The sequence below is a fragment of the Trachemys scripta genome, chromosome 1 (assembly GCF_013100865.1).
Source record: "Trachemys scripta elegans isolate TJP31775 chromosome 1, CAS_Tse_1.0, whole genome shotgun sequence".
NCBI lineage: Eukaryota > Metazoa > Chordata > Testudines > Emydidae > Trachemys > Trachemys scripta.
In genome coordinates, this window is record NC_048298.1 from 63,286,325 (window position 1) to 63,311,056 (window position 24,732).

The 24,732-nt window shown below is 41.3% G+C and overlaps 1 protein-coding gene across 2 annotated transcripts in view; it reads right to left on the bottom strand.

Annotated features, from left to right (window-relative positions):
- Positions 1 to 2,109: 2,109 nt before the first annotated feature.
- CPM (carboxypeptidase M) overlaps positions 2,110 to 24,732 on the bottom strand; it is a 56,585-nt gene continuing 33,962 nt past the window's right edge. Inside the window, exons 3-9 of one of the 2 annotated variants that reach the window (XM_034771132.1) lie at positions 24,436 to 24,533; positions 17,651 to 17,823; positions 14,866 to 15,050; positions 14,434 to 14,604; positions 10,578 to 10,730; positions 4,737 to 4,885; positions 2,110 to 2,372 (exon numbers count right to left, since the gene is read on the bottom strand). In XM_034771132.1, the coding sequence (XP_034627023.1) occupies positions 2,139 to 2,372; positions 4,737 to 4,885; positions 10,578 to 10,730; positions 14,434 to 14,604; positions 14,866 to 15,050; positions 17,651 to 17,823; positions 24,436 to 24,533 (1,163 nt within the window). In that variant the 3' untranslated portion in view covers positions 2,110 to 2,138. Of the gene's footprint in view, positions 2,468 to 4,736; positions 4,886 to 10,577; positions 10,731 to 14,433; positions 14,605 to 14,865; positions 15,051 to 17,650; positions 17,824 to 24,435; positions 24,534 to 24,732 lie in introns of both variants that reach the window. The other variant, XM_034771141.1, reaches the window with a different exon arrangement.

The window sequence follows — 24,732 nt, forward strand, 5'->3', positions numbered from 1 at the left end:
GATTCTAGACAATATTTTAATATCAGAGTTGATTATGGAGATTAGTAAATAGCTAGCATGTTCATAGGCATCTTTTTCAGGCTTAAAACTGACAGAGATTAGGGCTTCATTCATTGAAGAGGGCAGAGTGCCTCTACCAAAAAGTCTCAGTGTATGCTTTGGCCAGTCTGGGAGCCAGAGTGTCTTTGAATTGGGCATAAAATTCATCAGGAAAGCCTTCGAGGCTGGGGCCTTACCCAATTTCTTGTTGCATAGGACAGCCATGCTCTCAGAAGTTTGTAAAGGGGAATCAAGCCAAATGTTTTGTTCTTCTGTTAGCTGGGGGAGTCACAGTTTTTTTGGTGTATTCTTCAAGTAATTAATCATCAGGGGAGTTTTTGTTTAAATATGAGCATTGGTAGAATTTAGAGAATTGTTCATTAATACTTTTTTGATTGGTGAGTATCTGCCTCTGATGAGTGCATTGAGGGGATGTTAGCTTTCAGTGAATTAGTTTCCCAGTTTTGTTGCTGAATTCCTAGTATGTCTGTTTTACTCTAAATAAAGCAAATTCAGCCTGAGCCAAGGTTAATGTATTAATTTCATATCTGAGATTGGTCATCTTGGAGTTTATCAGAAAAGGGAGAATCAGCATAACTAAGATCTGCCTCCTTGAGCCTTTACATTAAATTCACCAGCTCACTCTGCTTAGCTCTTTTTATGGGAGAAGTAGATATTATTCTTCCCCTTAAGTATGCCTTGAAATTGTCTAATGAGATTGCTTGGGAAATCAAATGGTTGTCACTGGTCTCAAAGAAAAATTGTGTATCTTCCTCCACAAAGGTTTTTTTTGTTTGTTTGTTTGTTTTTTAATTGTGCCTCTAGTAGTAAAGAGGAGTTTAACCTCCATCTTCCGGCCGGTAGCCCCTATATTTCAGGAGATGAGTAGCAACACCACAGGTGCATGATCAAAGATCATAGCAGGTGTTATTTCATTGTTAATGAAATACCAAGCCACCTGATACCAAAAAGCATTCACTCTGTGATTATAGAGAATGCAGGGGTGAGAAAAAGGTGTTGTTTCTACCTCTAGGGTGCTGCCGCCTCCATCTGGGCAATAATGGTCTGCCTCACAGAAGATTAGGAATGGTGGAGTCTGCTTGATTTGTCCAAAAGCAGTTCTAACATTTTGTTGAAGTCCCTTGATATAATCAGATTTCCTAGGGAGGAGTCAATCTCAAAATAATTAATTGAAAAAGGAGGAATCATCTTTGTTGGGGGCCTAGAGTTAACAAAAGTGTATGTAACATGGGAGATGCCAGCGTTAACAATTAAGAGCCTTCCTTCCATGTCTTTATCAATTGATAGGATTTATGGGTTCAATTTTTTATTGAACTGAATTAACACCTGCCTAGACTTGGCTGGGTAATTATTAAAAAAGCCTCAGACTCAATGAGGTGGGGTTCCTGGAGCACTGTTAGATCAGCTTTCAACTTTCTTAAGTGAGACTTTTTTTGTTTTGTTTTATAGGGCTACACTGGTCATCATGATTGTGAGATATCCGTACAGAGAATATCTGAAGGGTTATCCGTGCTGAAAATTATTCTAACTAGGCCTTGCAGTTAAAGGCAGGTCACTCAAAGATAGTATGCCTTGAGACATACTTATCCAGACATGGAGGTAGGAGACACTTATATCCCTGGTGGACCATTGTGGTTTACAACAGAAGTCTATAAGCATACTGAGTCATGTTAAATGAAGAGCTTACAGGAACTTCAGAAGGCAATTAACAGGAAGAGTTACACAGTGTGGGGAATGACCCTGTTTTCAGAGTCAAAGGTCTTGGTCTGGTATATCTGGGGTGCAGACAGACATCTGAGCTACCTTCAACTTGTGAAGACAGACCTGCTGCAAGCTTGATCATGTGAAAGGGGGATTGATTTCAGCATTATTCTGGTATATTTAACCAGTCAAAACATTTATTGATTGCCCAGCCAACATTTTAAAAATATAGTAAACTTGGTTAAAAAAAATCTTAAGTATTCAATTATACAATATACACTCTTTTGCAAATACAACTTTTAGCTCTTAAAAAACACATTTGTGCATTGATGTGCTAGAGATAATGTCTTGAAGTCTCACCTAATTCATCCATGGCTTTATTTGAAAACTGTATACAAAACAGTCATTAAAGCCAAGAAATGCAAAGTAGGTTTTACTGCTGCTGAAATGTTTTCAAAATCCTGATAAAGAGGTTTGGTAGGGCATGAAGCATCTCTTGCTAGGTTGGAGACCTCTGGGAAAACAAAGTCATATTTCAAAGCACTGAAGTTTTCAGGACTGTTTGGTACTAGCAGTGTCTTTAGTATTGATCCAGATCCGGGTACTGTAGCCTAAGGACAAACAGGAAAATGTTCTTACTAGCTTGTTTAACATGCTAGCTCTTGCTTCTTTGCATCTAATGCAGAGATTAGATGTAGCGCTCCTCCTGTATAAATTAGTTAGGTAGATTGTGAAAGTAAAGATAAAGATATAGACTGAACATTAAATGAGAATGATGAGAAATATTTTACACAAGTTTAAGTCTATTTGCAATAACATTTTAGATAACAGAGGAGAAAACATACTCGGTATCTCTTGGCAATTTTTTCACAGAGAACAAAAGGGATTTAGTAAATTTTGCTTTAGCTGGTTTATTGGCTAATGATGAATGAACAATTAACTATTGGATAACTCAAATTATCAGAGCGAAAGAAATGACATCTGCATTGAGTGAGCCGAAGTAAGAATACTTTGTTTGATTAAGATGCTAGGGACAAGAGTAAGTGCTGGGTAGAACTCAGAATGTGCTTGTCCATATTGGTTGGAAATATCCACAGGGAATAATAAATATATTACCATGTACTCTGACATCAGTCAGGATTTCTCCTTGCTGCTTGTTGCATGTATTAACATTTAGATGGGAGTCTCTGCCTTGCATAGGCCAAACAACTGGAGTCAACAACTGTCATACACTTTGCTGGCTGTAGGTTGGGAAGTGTATTTATTTCTTTTTTAAAATGAGATTCTATTCTTCTGAAAAGTGACTGTATAAAAATGGCAGCTTCTTACTCAGTCAATCCCCTCACAAGGTGCAGAGTCATATCTGTTAACTTAAGTGATGTGTTTACTCTTGTAACTCTGTGGAGTCAACACAGCTAAGACTGAGTGAGCAGTGGATTTTATGCTATCTTGTAACTTAAAACCCATTTCTGTTAATTTACAATTAGTTACATCTATGAAACTCTTTTGAAGAGCTGAGTGATGCAGTCAAAGGCCTAAGTTGGCCTGCAAAACCTGTCAGTTGTGGTGATGCATTAGAAGGAAAAAACCAGCTTCACTTTCAGATCCCCAATATAAGTTTATAGGGCTGGTAGGTAGAAATTTTTTTTTTCCACTTGTAAACAGACATCTGATGCGAAAATCCACTGAACCAATAAGTAAGGCTACGATTTAGTCATGGTTGTCATGGAATCTGACTTCTAGCGACCTCCATGACTTCAACCTGCAGTGGTTGGGAGCTGCAGGGTCCCCCGTCTCCTCTGGGGGCAGGCAGCTGTGGGGTACCCCCAGCGCCTCTGGCGGCCCCCAGAGCTCCCAGCCGGCACAGGTGGCGGGGGAACCCCCACAGCTCCTGGCTGCCATTGCCAGGGTACCTCGCAGCTCCTGGCCCCCATGGGCAACAGGGGACCCCCAGAGCTGCAAGCAGCAGGGGTATCCCACAGCCCCCAGCTGCTGCAAGCAGTTCCTAGCCCCTGCACAGCTGCCCGGCTTCAGGCTGTGTGGGGACCTGCAGATCCCCATTTTGGCAGGTATATTTTTTAGTAAAAGTCACAGACGGGTCACAGGCTTCTATGAATTTTTCTCTTTTGCCTGTGACCCGTCTGAGACTTTTACTAAAAATATCCATGACACAATCTTAGTCTTAGCAATAAGCACAGAACCCCAAAATAGCATTTTTTACAGTCACTTTTCAGAGTAAGGCTGGCCTTGAAGAATTTCAAATTTATGAAACTGATGCGAAGACAAAGTATTAGAAAGAGAACTCTAAGATGTGACTCTTCCATCTTTCTATACAGAGTGCAATATCCCTGGAGGTGGAAGCAGATGTTACTACTGATGTTTATTTTTAAACATTTTTTTAGATTTGACAAATTGTCAACATGTCAAAACACAGAAAGTAAATATCCTTAAATCAAACTCTAATAATTTCTTAAGCAACATTTTTCTTATTTTGTCTCTAATTTTGATTATCATTAATGGAAATAGTTTTGGTTGGGGTTGTATGTGTATGATGAAATCAACATTTATTGACACTTACTCAAAAAAATCGAATCCTGCTCACCCTAAAAATATGCAACTACTATTTAAAAAGGCTTCTGAATGAAAGAGATTTTGTTCTGTCATGCCAGTCCTTGCCATTCCCCCTCCCCTTATACTGTGTCCTTTTGTACTTCTCACCTGCTCACTTCTCAATAAGTAATGGGTATTGCTAAATGCTAAATTGAATATTGATTTGATGTTACCAAGAGGAGAATGGCTGTTTTCAGAAATTAGAGGAACCCCCTGCCCTGTGTAGACACTGCACATTTATTTTATTAAAACAAAACAAAAATCCAAACCCCAACCCCTAATTTCATAGGATCCTGTCTCTGGCAATTTCAAGAACTCTCTGAACATAATTTAGAAACGAAGGTTTAGCAGAGTAGTCATCTTACATTAAGCACATAGCTTCCAGGCAGGAGGAGAAGGTAATATTCTCCATGTCGATTGGTTCTATAAGGACAGATATGTTCCCTTCCTTTGGCTTCCACTATTACATTTGGTATAGGCTGTCCATGCTTGTCAAGAACTTGACCTTTGACACCTACGAGGCAGGGAGAGAGTATGCAAATGTGACTGTTGGTTTCATTTTCTGGTCTGGAAAAGCCAGTTTTTTCATCATTCATTGCAGCATATGCTTGTTTCATTCATTTCCTCCCCAAACTAGACAATAGAGCCAGTCTCCTACATAGTGCTAAAGAAAATAAATAGCAGCAGCACAGAATTCTTAGTTCTTAATCATTTACCTTCCCATCAAGTTAAAATGCAGCGGTATCAGCTTTTCCATCTCATTCTCTAAAGATACAATTTTATAGTTTGCATTGATGTTGCTGCACGTGTTCTCTACAAAAGAACTTGCTTAAATCTCTTTTATGCCCTTGAATTTATTTACCTAGCTTAAAACAAAACAAAAATTCATTTTCCCTGTTGGTGTGATCAAACATTGCTTCTTGACTAGTGTTTCAAAAAGGCAGAGTAGTATTGTGTATTTACTTATATTTTAGTCTTCCCAAATCTTCTAACACATCAGATTTCCAAGAATGAGCAGTTTACTATAGAGCACCAAATCAGGAAGAAGAAGTGGAGGAGGGTCCTATGGGACTTTACTTGCTCTATAGTAGACCCCTACCATAATGTCATGCCCACTTTTTCTCTTTTTTCTTTACCCAAAGACTTTCAACTGGTCTGACTCTTCCCTCCTTCTGGTCCCCAGAACAGTTATACCAATTTCTAATTACATATGTAGAGTCCCATTTCAGATAGAGATGCAGTATGAAGTAGGACCATCCGAACTTTTACTCAGCTGAGGGACCATAATAAGAATGGCTGCAGCATTCAATTAGGCAAATTTCAGGCTCTTTCATCTTTAATATGAAAAGCATGGCCAGTGGATAGAACATAAGAATGGCCATACTGGGTCAGACCAAAGGTCCATCTAGCCCAGTATCCTGTCTTCCGACAGGGACCAGTACCAGGTGCCCCAGAGGGAATGAACAGAACAGGTAATCATCAAGTGATCCATCCCCTGTCGCTCATTCCCAGCTTCTGGCAAACAGAAGCTAGGGACACCATCCCTGCCAATAGCCATTGATGGACTTATCCTCCATGAATTTATCTAGTTCTTTTTTGAACCCTGTTATAATCTGGCATCCTCTGGCAAAGAGTTCCACAGGTTGACTGGGTGTTGTGTGAATAAATACTTCCTTTTGTTTGTTTTAAACCTGCTGCCTGTTAATTTCATTTGGTGCCCCTAGTTCTTGTGTTAAATAACACTTCCTTAGTTACTTTCTCCACACCAGTCATGATTTTATAGACCTTTATCATGTCCCCCCTTAGTCATCTCTTTTCCAAGCTGAAAAGTCCCAGTCTTATTAATCTCTCCTCATATGGAAGCCCTTCCATACCCCTAATCATTTTTGTTGCCCTTTTCTGAATCTTTTCCAGTTCCAACTGATATTACAAGTATTATTATTATTATTATATTATTAGCATCTAAAGGCACATCAACACAGAGGTTTTTTTGGGAATATGTTTTTGCATATAAACTTTGGCAGAATAACAAATCCAAAATAAGCACTTATGCTGAGACTGCTAGTTGCTGCAAGGTATTCTTGCATATAAAATATTACTACACTGTAGAACCCGGTGGGATTCCCCTCATGTCCCACTGATAAATTACATAAGGGAAGAAAACCCATCCTGGCCATCTACCACACTGCTTATGTTTTTCCTTGAAAGCAAAATAACTGTAGGCATCTAACTTAAAAAAAAAAAAAAAAAAAAAAAAAAACTATTCAGAAAGAGAAGATTATTTAGGTCTGTGTTTCTCAACCTTTTTGATACCAGGGAGTGATTTGCTGCCTTCCTAAACCATATTAGGGCGATCTCAGGGACCAGTGCCGGTCCATAGACCGGTCGTTGAGAAACAATGACTTAGACTATGTCTATACTACGATCTAGGGGAGTGATTCCCAGCAGGCCTTGGTACACATACTCACGCTTGCTTCATCTGTGTATGTGTACATGAGCAGGGAATCGCACCCCTAGCTCATACTGTAGATAGAGTCTTAGATTGCAAGTTTTTTGTGTTTATACAATGCTTACCACAATGGGGTCTTGGTCCATGACTGGGGCTCCAAGGATCTATGACAAGTTTAAAGAGCAGGGTGAATTTCTGCCTGTGAATCCTGACAATTCCCTGCCCTCAGGGTTTTTTATAACAAATGTTACAAACACGCTAATTCTATACTACACTATAAAATACATATGTATGCTAACTAGAAATGTGCACCTACGTTTTCCTTCCAGGATATGTAATCAGGGTCCATATGAGCAGGCCCCTATTTAAGCACTGTATGCCCATAAGACCTATAGGGGCATTAACCCCCATATGAAAACTTGAAACAAACTGTTGCACAGTGAAATGTGGAAATGTCTCGTGTGTGTGTGTGCTGTGGGTTGGTCTCTGTTAAATCACTGCTCGCTTCTGAATCTCTTCCATTTAAAAGTTGCTGCCCTCTAGCACTGCCAGCCTTTGCCCACATGGGGGCAGAGTTGCTACACTTAACTTAAAAAAATCTAATTCCTTCTTCCCCATGCTGCTTTTCTCTGAAGTGAAACCCTACAACTGTCTTTAATTAGTGAACATCCCAATACAAACTACCGTCTCTAATCCCACACAGCCCACTGTAAATTGCTCAGGATTGCCTCTCACCCTTTGAAGTGTGGCCGTCACTTTTAGGTGCACCACACTGTGCAGAAAACTCCTACTAAACCACAGTTCGTAGGTTTAGAAAGAAGTTTAATGAGGGTGAGTTCTGTGACTTCTGTCCTATTCCTGGCTGAGGGAGGGGCTGGGAGGGTTCCATTGTGGTGACATGAGGCAGTACGCCTCGAGTGATGAAGGCTTCTGCTCAGTTAGGGTGACCAGATGTCCCGATATTTGAGGCTTTTTCTTATATAGAAGCCTATTGCCTCCTCATCCCCTGTCCCTATTTTTCACACTTGCTGTCTGGTCACCCTATGTTCAGTCCTTGCTGGGCAAGCAGGGCAAATTTTCCTCTCTCTCTCCTTCATACTAGGGAGCATATGAGGAGCATAGGTGGACAGTTTCCCCAAGGGCTAATATCAGAAGGCTGAAGTCTGTTGCAATGTTGCCAAATCTTGCAATACTTGATGTCTTTCTTAGAGACAGCTTCCAAATTCGTGTTTTGTTTTGTTTTTAAATGAAAAGTAAGATTGCAGCCCACATGGTTATGGAGAAAAGCTTGAAAACGTGACCTCACTATATCCTAATTGCTTAGAAACCAAAAGGCAAATAAAGAGAACCCAAATTATTATTTTTTAAATCTTACTGCACTTAAGCTAATATCTTGGGATTTTTGGGGGGAGATGGGGCATAACTAACAAATAAGGATAAGATTGTTATGGAGGTCACGGAAGTCATGGATTCCATGACTCTCAGAGATCTCTGTGACATTTTCTGCTTCAGCCATGGGGTGCAGGGGCCGAAGCTGTCAGCCGGTGGGGACCCAGAGCCCTGAGCTGGCTTGGGCAGTGGGGGGACCCGGAGCTCCCAGCCGCTGTGAGTGGCAGGGGACACGGAGCTGCCAGCTTGGCAGTGACTGCTGAACCCCTTTTCCCCCTCACAGCAGGGCTTGGGCATCATCATCTCCCATCAGCCTCTCCCCTGCCAATTATTTTTAGTAAAAGTCACAGACTGATCTTGGGCTTCTGTGAATTTTTGTTTAGTGCTTGTGACCTGTCTGCGGCTTTTACTAAAAACAACCGTGACAAAATCTTAACCTTACTAATGAGTTTTGAACACCTGAGACTGGCAATATCAGTTGCCAGCTGCTTCCCACTGGCTCCTAGCTCTGACACCTCGATAAAGCCACAGAGGAGTGAGAGAAACCATTAATTTCCTAAGTAGTTGAGCCATGCTCCTTCACCTCTGTGTTCTCCCCCTGTGCCTAGCTACTCTAGATTCTAATCTCCTATGCCCAGTATTGGCTGTATGCCCCTCTCCCCCTCAGCACGTGTCTGCACCAGACATGGACCCCTGTAGATTTTAGATCCCAGGATCTCTCTAACTCCTTTTCCCTCCTGAACCTGTAGGATGGAGGCAGAGGTTGGGATATTTGTCTGACTCCTCAGAGAACCCTGTTTTGAACGCTGCCCACTGGTGTCAACTTCCCAGAGATGGTTGAACACAAGTCTCTATTTTAGGTGACTTCAGTTCTGTAGCTGCTCTGCATATAGAAGCACCGTAGAGGTCAATGAGAAGATCTGTGCAGATAACAGCTGCAAAAATGGGCCCTCTGTGTGATCAGTGGCTTATGAAGTTTTAATCGATACTTTGAAACCCGGACGGCTGTCAGGAATGAAGAAGACAGATGAATTCTGCTCTTAATAGCTCCAGGAATCTAAATGAAGCGAACCCACAAAAAGTAAGCCCCACCCTTTTCCCATTTGACACAAATGATATGTTTTGTCAGTCTTTATTTAAAAAAGCTTTTTCATAAATGTCTCTTAGAATGGCTGCGTCTTTTCACAGCTTTCTATTTTAATCAATGCTAGTCGCTGCTCACTGCCACTAATAGGTGTGAAAGCTGGATGTACGTGCTTTGACTGCTATGTGTCACTACTGTGACCGTATCTATCGAACTTGAATAAAGCTAGATACAGCAAAAGCTTTGTTATCCAACATGTTGGGGGAACGGCGGGTGCTGGTTAGTCAAAAATTCCGGTTAACTGAGTTATACTTACCAATGGAAGGAGGGAGTTTGGGTGCGGGGGGGTTGTGGGGTTGTGCTGCGGGAGGGGGTGTGGGACACGGGCTCTGGGAGGGAGTTTGGGTGTGAGGGGGCTTGGGGTTGGGGCACGGGAAGGGTTTTTGGGTGTCTGATCCAGGCGGCGCTCACCTCGGACGGCTCCCTGCAAGTGGCGACACGTCCCTGCTGCTCCTAGGCGGAGGCACGACCAGGCGCTGCCTCCACAGCTCCCATTGGCCACGGTTCCCGGCCAATGGGAGCTGCGGAGCCAGCGCTCGGGGTGAGGCAGGGACAGCACACAGATCCCCCATGGCCGTTCCTCTGCCTAGGAGTAGCAGGGACATGTCGCTGCTTCTGGGAGCTATACAGAGCCAGGCAGGGAGCTTGGCAACCCTACTGAAGATTTAAACTTGGAGATATCAGAAATGTCAGTTTCTAGAGCTTTCTGCTTGGTAAAGTGCCAGATAACACAGCTTTTACTGTAAATGGATCTGTTCACATACACTTAGTTTGGAGGTTTCCTCTCTTTTCTCAAACTCCAATCTCGGGTTAAATGGGGTTCACCTACATCATTCAGTTTTTAAAAAAAAGTTTGCATTTTTCTTCAGAATGGTCTATGAACAAATGCATTCAGAATGCTAATATTCCAGATGTCCCAGTTGCTTCTGGGCAGCATTCTCTGTCTCACTATCCTCCCTTAGCCACCATCATGCTCACAACATTGTTTCTAAAATGAGGATGGTGCACACAGCTCCTGCTACATCCATCTTTTAATTCAGCAAGAATCAAGAAAAAACAGATTTCATATTGAAAGGCAAAGTCCCTTATAGAAGTAGTTCTTTTGATTCTAGCCTGTTGCTGGAGACCTGTTACATGTTCATGTCCATGTTGTTACAGCAGCTGACCCTACAAGCTGTATTGGAAGTTGAGCAGATGAAATTCAAAATACAAAAGCCTACCCACCAAGATGAACTTGTTTAATGTATTCAATCAAAGCAGCTTTGTTGTCATTCCAGAAGGCCTGAAGTTGACTTGCTGGTGGATATTTACAGCATGACAATTCCAACGTAATTTCAAAACATTGTCCCCAGATGTAGTTGTAATCCTGCATCCCACCTAAGAAAAAGAAAAAAATTCTTTGATTATTACAGTGAGAGCCTCTGAGTAAGAGCTAGAAATGGACTAGGAGACTTGCAACTTTTCCTAAACTCTAGCCTTCTTGAAGTATTTCCTTAGCGGTAGGCAACCTATGGCATGCGTGCCGGAGGCGGCACATGAGTTGATTTTCAGTGACACTCACACTGGCCACCGGTCCTGGGGGGGCTCTGCATTTTATTTAAATTTTTAAATGAAGCTTCTTAAACATTTTAAAAACCTTATTTACTTTACATACAACAATAGTTTAGTTATATATTATAGATTTATAAAAAGAAACCTTCTAAAAACGTTAAAATGTATTACTGGCACGCGAAACCTTAAATTAGAGTGAATAAATGAAGACTCGGCACACCACTTCTGAAAGATTGCCGACCCCTGCTTAGATCATGATGCAAGGGCAATTCAGTTAGACAAATTACCACAAATTGCGAAGTACAATTGTTTTTTAATCCCATAGTCAGTTAGATTTATGATCCCCTGTGGAAAACCTGCTTAATTACTTAAAAAAAACCCCAATCCCGAAGTGCGGTGGAATTACTAGAATGAGGCTATAATAATGGTTGAGAAAGGGGACCCTTTGATTCAAAACCTCTCTTCAAGTACTTTTATCTATAAGGGGGGCATAAGTTTGTCATGCTCAGTTGTGCCTCAAAATCCTTTTCGTCATATGAATTATGAATGTACGAAAAAAGTGATTTTTTTTTTAATACAATAAAAAAATTGTTCAGGTGTGGGTTTTTTTGGCATGCTGAGAACCAAAGTGAATTGATTTAAACAGGGAGGACACACTATATCTTACACATATTTATCTAACCAATGATTTAGCTTAAAATACATTTATTCAGTATTTTAGTTTTCACATGTTAGCAAATGGCAAATGATATTTCTTATTTACTAGATTTATTTTTATTTTTTTGTGTGTGTCAAATTATTTGAATGGAAATTGGAATTAAATTAGAAATTCACAAAAACAGCATTTAAATGTTTTTATTAGTTAAATAAAACTTACTTTAAACGTGCTGGACACAGAAGGAAAATATGTATTTTTATCAAAGCATGTTCTGCATTTAAAACTGATTTATTAAACAAAGGAAGTATTATCTGTAGTTCGTGAATTGAACTGATTGTTTCTAGTCACTATGTCCTTCAAGATTCTAGAACTAGTAGATCTCACTCTCTCACACTGAATTTTTATTCATAGATTGGAAGAGGAAAACAAGCTTCCATGTTTTTTCAACTCCTAATTGATTTCTTAACTTTGAATTAACTAGCTAATGAACTGAACTATGTGAATAAACTGAAATGAAGAAAATATTCTCTACAACTTCAGAAGAGGTTACTGCTGTCAAAATCTGGATTAGCACTACAACAATCTCTGGTTCCAGGTGCTAAGACAAATGACTTCCATCAGTTCAGTGGTTTGACTTTCTTTAAAACTTTGTCAGCAAACAGGTTTGAATATATTTTTTATTTAAATGTTTTAAATAGGTTATGTAAGTTTGGACTAAACATAGGTTGTCATAATTTCAAATTTAATTTTGTGTGTTTATTTTTAAAAATAAAAAGGTATTTAATTTAAATAAAATTCCATTATATATATTTTAATATAATGATTTTTATCGACCCTGTTGTAGTTCTTTGGTTTTAAAAACCTGGATTTGGCATTTGCACTATGGAGAACTCTGGGAGGAATGTAGTCTTTGCCACGCTTGGGAGAAGACTGGTTGAGTAGTTGAAAATAGTTTACTAAACACGCGTAGTGTCACTTTTTGTAGTGATTATAGTACATAGAATGTGATTATTCAGGTGTGTATATCTGGTTATTTACACATGGATATAAATAGGGGTGTATTTGTTTCAGTGATTAGACATGAAGATAGATGTTACGTAAATGTGAAATTGATTCTCTCCTTTTTAAACAAAAGGAGAGAGATTTTTTATCTCAGCTACACCAGATGAATTCTACTGATAACTAGAGTTACACTTGATTTACACAAGCATAGCAGAGATAAGAATTTGGCACAGAGTTCATCGTATATGTATGTGCATCTATGTTAATGCATAAAAATTAACCCCTTCCCTCTCAGTTTGTGTGTTGTAGGGGTGGGAGTGATGGAGCAAGTGCAAATGAAGGAGATGGGCTTGTCGTGTTATTTGAATGGGGAAAAGCTGGCCTGACAGCAGAAGGGGAGGGGAAACCTTAGTGGCAGCTTGCCAATAGATAGATAGCTGTGCCAGCTGGCTAAGGAGGAGCTCTGAAGAGATGTGACAGATTGACAATGTTCTGGACAAACTTTATGAAATTAAGATAAAACTTTACTGCATTAAGTATAATACCTTTGGGGCCACTGTATTAAAAATGCACGTTTATGTACTATTGTGGAATTGTATGGAACTTTGTTAGCCAGAAGACAGGATTAATGCAATCTGCATTTAATTGCAATTAATGCAATATGAAGAACTTCAAAGGACCTTTTGGAACAATGCATGTAAAGTGCATTTCCTAGGAAATACCTGGGAGTAAGGGGAATGCAAATGACCCATTGGACTCCATCCCTTTGAACTTATGCCCTGGACAGAGAAACCAAGTGTCTGCTAATTACCTGTTCCTGGAAACTCCAGATCAAAGATCCCTGAACTGTATAAGAGGTAGACTAAGCTTGTCATGAGTGTGCTTGTTCTGAGCTGAAGCTGTGATGAACTTGAAACTGCCAGGAAATCCCTTGGGTGGGGTTCTGAAAGATTGCTCCTGCCAGAGCTCATGGTAGGGTTGAGGTGAACACTAGTTAATTTATTAGTATGTGTGTAGGTTCTTTTATTGTTTTTGATGTTTTCTCTGTAGTGCTTTTATCTTAATAATAAAATAGGAAGTGCTAGGTGGTTAACTTACAATTGTTACTGATCCCTCTGTTAGTCTCTGAAGAGAGGGCAAGAGAAGCTTGCTCTGAGTGCCTGTCTTTTACTGATAACAACACGGGGGGGAGGGATAGCTCAGTAGTTTGAGTATTGGCCTGATAACCCAGGGTTGTGAGCTCAATCCCTGCGGGGGCCATTTAGGGATCTGGGGCAAAAATCTGCCTGGGGATTGGTCCTTCTTTGAGCAGGGGGTTGGACTAGATGACCTCCTGAGGTCCCTTCCAACCCTATGATTCTAAGGCAGAGAACTGTTCAGCCTGGAGATACCCTGGTCAGAAGGGAGAGAGATGCACCCAAGAGAGGTGACAGCCAGGGTAGCCGAAAGCCTGAGAGCAGGTGCCCTTGCTGGACCACAGGGGGGAATATAGGTGCAATTGCCCTGAACTGTGACAGGTGGCATGCTGGCTGATGGAGCAGTAAAAGAGCCTGGCTTGAGGGCAGGGAGGAGCTGAAGACCCAGCCAGTGGAAGCTGGTCCATTAACTTGTGTTAGCTAACATGTTTGTACATGCTCGTCTGGATGCTCCACAAAAGCTTGTGTCCTGAAGTGCCCAGACTAGTATGTGCAATCATGATGGATAGCTCACATTAATTAACAATCAGCTCACTTGAGTTAAACTCTAGTGTGGACAAGTCACAGAACTTTCGCTGTCAAGGAATTCAGAGGTGTATTAGCAAGTACATGATGGAAAATCAAATAAAAGCAGTGGAGATCAGAGAAAATTGGAAAACACTGAAATTTTTACCTTTCAGTTGGTACCAAGCATACCCATTTGTAATGCCATATGGAAAGACTGGTTTATTCCCACATTCATTCCCTTTGTACATGCTGGCATGGTTGGAAGAGTAGGTTCTTGCAAGGTGTATGAAAACATCATCATCTCGTGATCTGCTATAGCCTTGTAAAAAGCCAGTAGCTGTATAATAAAGATGGTCATGGTACAAGCCAAGTTAATGTTAAAACACACACAATATTGTCTTAGATAAAAAATATGAAGCCCCCAAACCTACACATCAGTTTGTGTGATCCAGTGAAACTGTACTATCTGGGTATCCCAATACATCTGAGCTTGTGTAAGTCTGGTGCTTCTCTTCAACACATCAGGCATTTTATTTTGCTCGTACTGAAGCTGGCAGAAAAAAATGGACCCAAATAGGAAACACAGATATTAGCTTACCTGGGTTACCATTATCAAATGTATAACTGGCAACCAGTGCTCCACCATGCAAGTTAGCTGAAAGAACAAATGTCTCATTTTGTATCCAATTTATCACTGCTTGAGTCTCTGGCTGGATTGTGACATTGTTACTGTTGAAGACATCAGGGAAATTCCTGTTCAGATCTTCCCCATTCTTATTGAACCTTTGAGAGAGAGAAAATACAGTTCTATATTTGTTAATCTGTTGAATCTGAGTAGATTCACAATGCTTTGGATCTGTGTTCGTGACTGTTGGGAACAGAGTTACTGGAACGGTACATGGAAAAAATGAGCATCACAAACTGTGTTTTCACAAATCACGAAATAGTGACTTTATTCTGCATTGTGGATGCTACTACCCTCTGCCCACAATGGGCTGATTACTGTAGAGTAATTAATATATTTCCAAGTGGAGACATTGGGAGTGATGCTTGAAACATCACACAAAACATAGTAAAATGTAAGATTGTTGCATAAGCCAAATAAGGGAGTGTATGGAATAAAAGGGTGTGTTTTTCACTTGTTTAGAAAGAAACTATGACTCACACATGACTGCCAGTCATAATAGTGTCATCCCAAGCATGTGGCTATAAAAGAACTCTGTAGATATTCAAAGCATTTTTTTCCTCTGACGGTGTTTGAAATTCCAACCTGTGTCCAAGTGCTTATTTCTTCCTTTCTTTTCTCCACTAGGACAGTCTACCCATCTGATTAATATTTAGCTTTGGGTATTAATTTTTAAAAGTCTCATTAGCTTAGCATCAATCCTTTGGATGCGTCACCCAATGGGAAAAAAATCCCACCCTCCATTTAAAGAATCTTAGCCCACTTGTTTCAGGAATAAATATCTACCTTATCCAAAAGCAGGGCTTACTCTAGTTCAGGGTTCGGCAACCTTTCAGAAGTGATGTGCCAAGTCTTCATTTATTCACGCTAATTTAAGGTTTTGCGTGCCAGTAATACATTTTAACATTTTTAGAAGGTCTCTTTCTATAAGTCTATAATATATAACTAAACTATTGTTGTATGTAAAGTAAATAAGATTTTTTAAATGTTTAAGAAGCTTCATTTAAAACTAAATTAAAATGCAGAGCCCCCTGGACCGCTGGCCAGGACCCGGGCAGTGTGAGTGCCACTGAAAATCAGCTCACGTGCCACCTTCGGCACGCGTGCCATAGGTTGCCTCCCTGGCTCTAGTTCAATAAGGCGCCAAATCCCCTAGGTTGCCAAAGTGACATGACAGCCAAGGCAAAAGACTCAAGAGAACCCAATTCTTAGTTACACAAGTAGTCCTGGTACAAGCAGCACAACTACTTGCATGAATATGAGTGGCAGGATTGGGCACTTTGTTCTTCTCTACCTTCCCAACTTTGTTAATTTGTTCTCTGCCACTTAGCATTTCTCTTCCTTATACTTTTCCATTCTGTCTCTTTTTCTCTGGCTTTTTAAAATTTTCTACCCTTTTTAGTCTCTGCAGGGTCACCAGCAGGAACACTAGAGCATATAAAGGTTTGCAGAAGTGGCACAACTTTCTTTGGCATCAAATACTTTACACACACAGAGCCAGCTGCCATTAGTGCAATATCCCTTGAACCCAGCTCCATTTGCACAACGTCATCCACATTATTGAGACTGCTTTGTAATACTACTTTGTAATTCTACCTTTTGTTAGCATAGATGGGGCCTAAGGCTTTGTCTTCACTGGGAACTTGACAGTTCTCCTACCAATGGTCTAGTACCACTGCAGCTAGTGTGAACATGGCTGCTAATATTTTTACCCTGTCTTAACTGGATAAAAGCAATATGGACACAGAGGTATAAAAATGCTGCAGGCAGTCTATGCTAGCAACATTGGTGCTAGACCAACCGTCAGAGAATTGACAAAAATTCTCAGTGGAGATGTGCTGTAAGAATACAGCCATCACTGCTTTAAAGGAAGCACTACACAGCACCTCCCCACTGATGTAGGGCTCTCTATAGTGGTCTGTTCCATCTTTGCCTAAAATTGGCCCAGAGTAGAAATCAACTGAGACACCGTAAGTGTTCTGCTGTAGGGGTGGGGTGGAATAACCTGTGCTTTTGTAGTGCATAAAATGTCTGGTTTTAATGTGAATTCTTACATTTTCTTTCTTGGTGGGGCAGGTGAGGAGTGGAGGCTTCTCCCAGTTTGGCATGTGTATTGTTAAACATTGTATTCGTTTATGCCTTTCCCCGCCCCCCAACAGCAAACAGATTCATTTTAAGTTTTCAATCTTCCACCTCATCTCAAAGAAGGGTTGAGGGTAGAGGGCATTCTGCCTGCCCCTGATTCTGAAAATTTGAGATTCTTAGTTGAAGTTAAGTCTTTGTGACTGTTTTTATTTTTTGGCATCTTGGGGATCCCGAGAAGATGTACTTTGAGTCAGAATCCAGAATAACCCAAGTTTAAACCACTTAAAAATGATGATCCTTCCTCTCTAGTTCAGAGCTGGTGTTCTCTCTCTCCTCCCCATATCCCTAGATTTCCAAGGGCACATGCAAGCGCACGCTTTCTCTCTCGCACACCCAGTGTTTGACAGCTTTCTTCAAAGCAAAGCCCTGTGCCCCATTTAGTATGCCTTCTAAAGACCAAAACATGTCCCAAGTGTAGCTCCTAGGCTATTCTATCCACCAAGTATAACCCAGCCACTTGGTTATCTCTAAATGTTAACAAAACAAACAACCACCTCCCTATTTACTGTCTCCTCTGCCCCCTACCCTACCCTGAAAAAACACACATCCTTACCTTCCTTCTGAGTAATAACAATCATGCACTGTTGTAGCTTCAAATCCATCCGGGTTCATTGATGGCATGATATGAATCCGCGTGTTATTGATTAGCCTTGTAACGACTGGATCACTCTGATCATTGGTCACCAGGAAGTCTATCAAATGGAGCAGCAGCTCCCTCCCAACTGTCTGTATTGAGAAGCACAGTTTTTATTTTTCAAGTCCACTGTGAAGAAAGGAAGACGCTCAACATGGTGCTTATTTGATCTGACAAAGATAATACTGCATGATATAGACATGACACAAAACTATAATCATAAAACAAATGCACTGTGGGCAACATTATTTTGTTACAGTTCTTGGCCTCTAGAAAATTAAATGTAATTTAATAGAAGAGAAAGAAATGAATGTGGAGGGTCCACTTCTAACAAGTGATTTTAAATTCAGATTGATTAGGGTTTCTTCTGTAGTGGGAACTGAACTGTGCTAGCTACAATGATGTTTAAGTAGTATACAGAGAGGGATTGTTTGTTTGAGACCCATCTTAGAACTATGCATTGTTAGCATGTTAGAATATTAAAACCATCCTATCAATGATGTTGGGTTGTCTGTGTTAGGGAATTGCACTGTTGCATGGGGCAATATCTTCTTACTAGCCATCTTGTCTGGGTGCACACCGTGCACCATATCTACACACAACACACTGTTCAACCACTGGTGGGCCTGTGGATTTCTGCACTGATCCCACAATGCTTTGGACCTTTCTGGGGTGGGTGCATAATGCCCTTGACCAGGAGCCCGGCAATTCTGTTGGCAGCACTGCCTACGGATCTTTTCACTGGGCCCTGTTTATTCTACCACAGAACACTGCTCACCCATATGGATACACAGCTTCCACGCATCACTTGTCGGCTTTCAGCACTGCCACTCACATCATTATGGGTACAGCAAAATCACCACCACAACTGTGGCTTCCAGTAGTGGTGTACAGACTTATGTCATACATCAGCATTTGTAAAATTGTCAACATAATAATTTACAATAACTGCTACAGTTCTTACTTAGTCACAAACTTCTATGGAATAAAGGATTCTGGTTTGGGCTAGTACCTAACCAGCATTTTACATGGGATTTAGAACTACTCATTACAGGATTCTTGAAATATGATGTGATCTAAGCAGCAGTTCACATATTGCTAGGCATCAAAACACATAATTTAACTAGTCCCATGAGACGATTTCTTCTAAAACATAACATGAATGTTAAATGTTGTTGTTTTTTTAATTTATTTTTTTTAAACTTAATCTCTTTAAAAATACAGAGGACCACAGTAATAGTCACTGATGAGTTTGCCGATTTGTCTTAAGTTGTTGGTAATTATCTTCCTTGTCTGGTATATGAACAAAAAACTCTGATGTTTTATGAAACCAGAAATTAGTAATAACTAAGGCCCTGACCCTGCAACAAACTCCTTAGGGGGAACGCCCAAAATAAAAGTCAATAGGGCTTTGTTTTGGTGCAGACCTCCATTCTCACAGACAGGGGTGAAAGTAACTTAATGGGCAGCCGGAGTCCCGGGCAAGGTGGAGGGGTGGCTCTGGGTCCCTGGAAGGGGCAGGGCCTCAGGCGGAAGGGGCAGGGCTGGGGCCAGACTCCCCCAGCCAGCCCTTCAGTGCTGCCCAGCCCGGGGATCAGGTGGTGATTTAAAGGGCCCAGGGCTCCGGCCAGTGGCACGGTAGCAGCGTCTGGGAGCCCCGGACCCTTTAAATCGCTGCCAAAGCCCTGGGGTAGCAGCGGCCCCAGGTCTCCGGCAGCAATTTAAAGGGCCAGGGGCTCCAGACGCTGCTGGGAGCCCCAGGCCCTTTTAAATCGCTAGGCCCAGGGTAGATGCCCCTTTTGACCCCGCCCCCCCACCATCAGAGGCCCTGCCAGTACAGTCGACTATGTACCGGTGCCCACTTTCTTACTTGTATGCTGTACCAGACCGGACTGGCTTACTTTTACCTCTGCTCACAGAGCTCATTGCAGGATCAAAGCCAAAAAAAGAGAAGAAGGTAAATGCACTTTGTCACATTCTCCTACCCCCCCCCATTCCACAAAATCAACAATACTTAGTAGCCCTCGGTTTTTGCGCAAATTAGTTTATTACATGGCACTTCAGTGGAGGGGTAGAATTTAAAAATGAGTTTATCAAAGAAGAGGAAAGTAGATGCTGAATGCCGAGTATTTAACAAAGAGTGGACTTCAAAAGACTTTTTTACTGATATGGCTGGGAAAGTTGTGTGTTTACATTGCAAGGAAAGTGTGGCACTATTCAAAGACTACAACTTAAACCGGCATTTCGAGAGCAAACATGCATCCACAATAAGAACATGTCTGCCGAAGAGAAAGTTAGAAAAGCGCATTAGATGGTTACTCAAATGCAAAAGAGCAAAGTTTTTTCACAAAACTATCCGCAGCACAAGACGGAATTATAAAAACGAGCTCCATGATTGCACACAAAATCGCCAAAAACAGCAAACCATTCTCCAAGGGAGAATTTATCAAGGAATGTTTGGTTGACTCTCCTGCGATATTGTGCCCAGACAAGAAAAAGCAGTTCGAAAACATTTCACTGTCAAGGTGAACAGTGATGAGACGTATAGAAGAAATCTCGGAGAACCTGGACCAACAGTTGAAAAACAAGGTAAATGATTTTTCATACTTTGCGCTGGCACTCAACAAAAGTTGTGACATTAAAGACACAGCCCAGTTGTTGATTTTCATTCAAGGTATTACCACAAATTTTGAACTCACAGAAGAACTGGCATTAATGCAGTCAGTCAATGAAAAATCTGACTACTGGAAAAGATCTACTGGAGGCAGTAAATAACAGTGTCTCAAAATTGGGATTGGGGTGGAAGAAATTGGTGAGTGTGACCACTAATGGAAGCCCTAATCTGACAGGCAAAAATGTTGGATTGTTGAAAAAAACAGATTACAATATCTGACCAGCACCTGGAAATATGTCGTTACTGCTCGCTGTGCATGCTGAATTTTCTTGCCGCTTTGAGGATTTTAGAATGATAGAAAATGACATGGCTTTGATCTCCTCCCCTTTCACATGTGACGTGGTCTGTGGACAACGCTCCAAGTGACCTCCAACTTGAGCTTATTGACTTACAGTGTGATGCATTGCTTGCGGAGCAATTCAAATCAACGCCACTTCCGAAGGTTTACGCATCTCTCAATGAACAGAACTTTCCAAAGATCAAGGCTCGTGCCCAAAAGATGCTTGTACTGTTCAGATCAATTTGCGTCTGCAGGCAGACATTTTCTGTGATGAAATTCAATAAATCAAAGAACAGATCTTGGATCAATGATGACCACCTTGCAGCAGTGCTCCACGTTGCAACAACAGAAATGACACCTGACTTCACCTCCCTTGTTAATGCCCATCAGAGACTTTCTTCTTCACACTGAGTTTCATTTCTCCTTTTACACTTAATTTTAATAATGAACATAAGTTGTAAGTAAAAGCTTAGCATTAGTGTTATTATTACAAATTTTACAAGTGTTCACAAAACGGTTTGCAATATAAATTGCCTTCCAAGATAAGTTTTGGATAATCATGTATTCAGTTAATTGTTATTAAGCGTAATTACTTTGTGTAAAGAACATAACGGGGGTCTTTTTACCATAGATGGTGAGGTAATTTCATTAATAAGAAATGTGCGGCCTGTGACAGCTTACCAAAATTAGGGGAGTGGGCCCCCTGTGAAAACTATTGCCCAGCCCTGAGCTAGAGACTAAGACCAGGGAAATGATCCCCGCTTCTGTAGATGTGCAGGTCTGACTCACAGAGGCATGTCTGGAAACCCATGATAAGATGGTGAGCACAGAAAGAGAGTACCAGGAGGTACTCCTGTGGCATGAACACTAAGATTCCATGCACGACAGAGACTGCAATAATGGCAGTAGCCCCCTCATCTACAGAGCAAACCTCTACAATAAGGGACTGGAGTGAGCTAGAAGAGAAAGCTGCTACTGCTGATCGGAACCAGGCTGAAATCCTGGAACTACAGACACAGGTCACGCAATACTGGCAGGAGCTGGAAGATATCTGCTCTTCATGGGACAGGATCGTAGGGCAAGCAGTAAAACAGGAGTAAGAGCTGACCTGCCTCACAGTGGAGAAGGAGATGGGAACAGCAGTGCTTTCTGCTGCAAAAGGAGCTTAGGTGCAGAGGTGCCGCACGGCTCCCCAGGCCGGGGGGGTGGGGAGCTGCCGCGGGTGTGCCTCAGGGCGTGGGGGGGAGCTGCCTCAGGGCTCCCCACCCCAGCTCACCTCTGCTCCGCCTCCTCCCCGAGCACGCCACCCCCGCTCTAATTCTCCTCCCAGGCTTGCGGCGCCAAACAGCTGATTGGCGCTGCAAGCCTGGGAGGTGGGAGAAGTGGAGCAGCGACGGCATGCTCGGGGAGGAGGCGGAGCAGAGGTGAGCTGGGGTGGGGAGCTGCCGCACGGCTCCCCGGGGGGGGGGAGCTGCCGTGGGAGGGGGCGCCTCAGGGCGGAGGGGGGGCAGGGAGCTGCCGCAGAGCTGGGGAGGGGGCGCAAGGTGGAAGTTTCGCCTAGGGCGCAAAACCTACTTGCACCGGCCCTGCATGGAGGTTAAAGTTCTGTGATGTCACAAGAAGTCAACATGATAGATACGTTCTTTCACTTAGGCTAGTTCAACACTAATCATGAGCCCAGTTTCTTGCAACAGAAAAAAAGATAAGATAGCTGTAATTAAAGGAAAACTATTGTGAATGGTAATAAGATAATGGGGAAGGGGGAGCTTTATCCTGAGGCCCAGGCAACTTGATAATTATAACAAAGTTAGGAGAGCCAACTGTTCAGATTAACTGGTGAATGGGATAGAAATGTTCAAATAGGTAACACTTAGAAGTTTTAATGAAATTATGGGGGAAGCTGCATACCATGGTGTAACTGGGATCTCTAGTTTAGTTGCCCAAATGGGGCTTAAGTCATTAGAGCTGGCTGGAGAACAGAAATTCCACTGCACAGCAACGGTTGAGGTTTCAAATTTTGTTTTCATTCTGCATTGCAACAAAAACAAATCTTTTCAAATGTTTTTGTGAAAATGGAATTATTGAAATGGCTAGCTTTGGATCAAAACCTGAAAACTTTTAATTCAGAAGGATGTGTATTTGGGGGGTGTGAGTGTGTGAGACACATGATGGTTAGACCAGTGACCAAGGGTGGGAGAGACTCGTGTTCTACTCCCTGCTTTTCAATGCAGTTTTTCATTCCAGATCACTCTGGATCAGGCAAAGCAGGGCCTTGAACCTGGGCCTCCTATCACCAACCAGAGAATGAGTCTCTTACTTAACTTTCCTGATGAAAACTTCATAGAAACAGATCAGTCTCCACACAACCTTTTGGCTTTGAAACAGCATATTTTGTCAAAACTTCATTTAATCAAAAATGTTCTGATCAGTTCTAATCTGACCTGTGCTGATAGTGATAAAAAACAATAACTTTAACATTGTTGATTTGAGCTCCATTCAGGCCCAGGGACATGGGGCTATGCCAAACAGAATGAAAATTTGTTCTGGTCTCTAAACACACCACAGTGGAGAGTATAAAACAAACTATTAACGTGACTTGGTTATGTCTCTATTAAAAGAATTTAACCTATTCTAAAAATGACTTTACTGTCCTGATTCTGAAAAACAAACAAATCTATCTGCTCTCCAAAACAGGGGCTACAACATTAAGATGTCAACTCCTCTGTTGGCAACCTTCCAAAACCACAGCATGTTGTGTTTTTCTTCCAGCTGCAGATATGCATGGACTGCATGCAACTCAAACACATCACAGATCATCTCCATTCTTATGAGCAGGGTCTCCACTGTAATATACAACATTCCAAACAAAATAAGTAGGTCCAATTTTAGCTTTACCTGTCTGAACACTGTCCTTCTAAAACTCTTTGTTGTTTACAGCTGGCTCCTCAGGGGGATATACAATACATACCAGGTATGCAATACAGCAGGCAAATGCTGAATATACAGCTTCATTGTAATAGTTGCTAGCCTAAATAAATCAAGTCAATGCATGCTGTACACATAACACAACACTTATTGGCTTAATATGTTAAAGGGGAAGTTGAATATATTAAAGGGGAGGTTTAACACCCTACCGGGGACTAGCTCAGCAGAATTTTAGATTATGTAAATGAACATTCAAACTCCCTGATGTTTTGCTGTTTTTCCTCAAAAAATAAATGCTTATTTACATTAGAAATTCAGGTATTTTCTGGGGTGGAAAAAGACTGGTGAACTAATGAAAATGGCAGTATCACAGATCCAAGGGAGGGAAAGTTGTGCTATTAAAAGGGAAAGATTTTTAGTCTGACGGTTCAAAAGCTTTTTTGAATGTTTTGTTGACAAATTTTGGAGAAAGGAAGTCTTCTTGTTAAAAATTAATACACATTCCTTCAATTAACTTAAGAGCTCACACAAACACCTGAGACCTTCCAGAGATCCTCCACCAAACCCAGGAAAGATCAGACTTGAGATTTCTTAGATTGAAGAAAAACAAATAAATTTAAACATTTCAGGCCTTTTCAAACAGGCACAAAGGGCATAAGCCCATTTCAAGTCCTTTGTAGGTCACCTTTTAGAATTTGGGAGAAACTGGAGGGGTACAGTAAACCCCAATAATTAGTAATATGAGCATAAGCAAAATTCCTTTTAAGATCACTGGTAAATGTTTTGCTATAAATGACATTGCAAAAATTGAAATTGTAGACGTACCTCATCCCCATGCATATTAGCAATATACTTGAACTCTGGTATGCCAATGGTATGTTGGGTTGGAAACCTTCCCACAACAAGAACCCACAGGTCTCTACCTTTAAGAGGGGAGGGGGAAAAGAAATTTTAAGTGTCAAATAATACAAACTTTTTGACCAGCCTACCCTCCGTATAGCATAATATAGTAGATTTTTTTAAAATAAACTTCAGGATTGTATTTTGTATTCAAAGCCCAAGTTAAAAATGTAGTGAAGTATTTTTGTATAACATTTCAGCCTTCAAGCTAGACAATTTTCT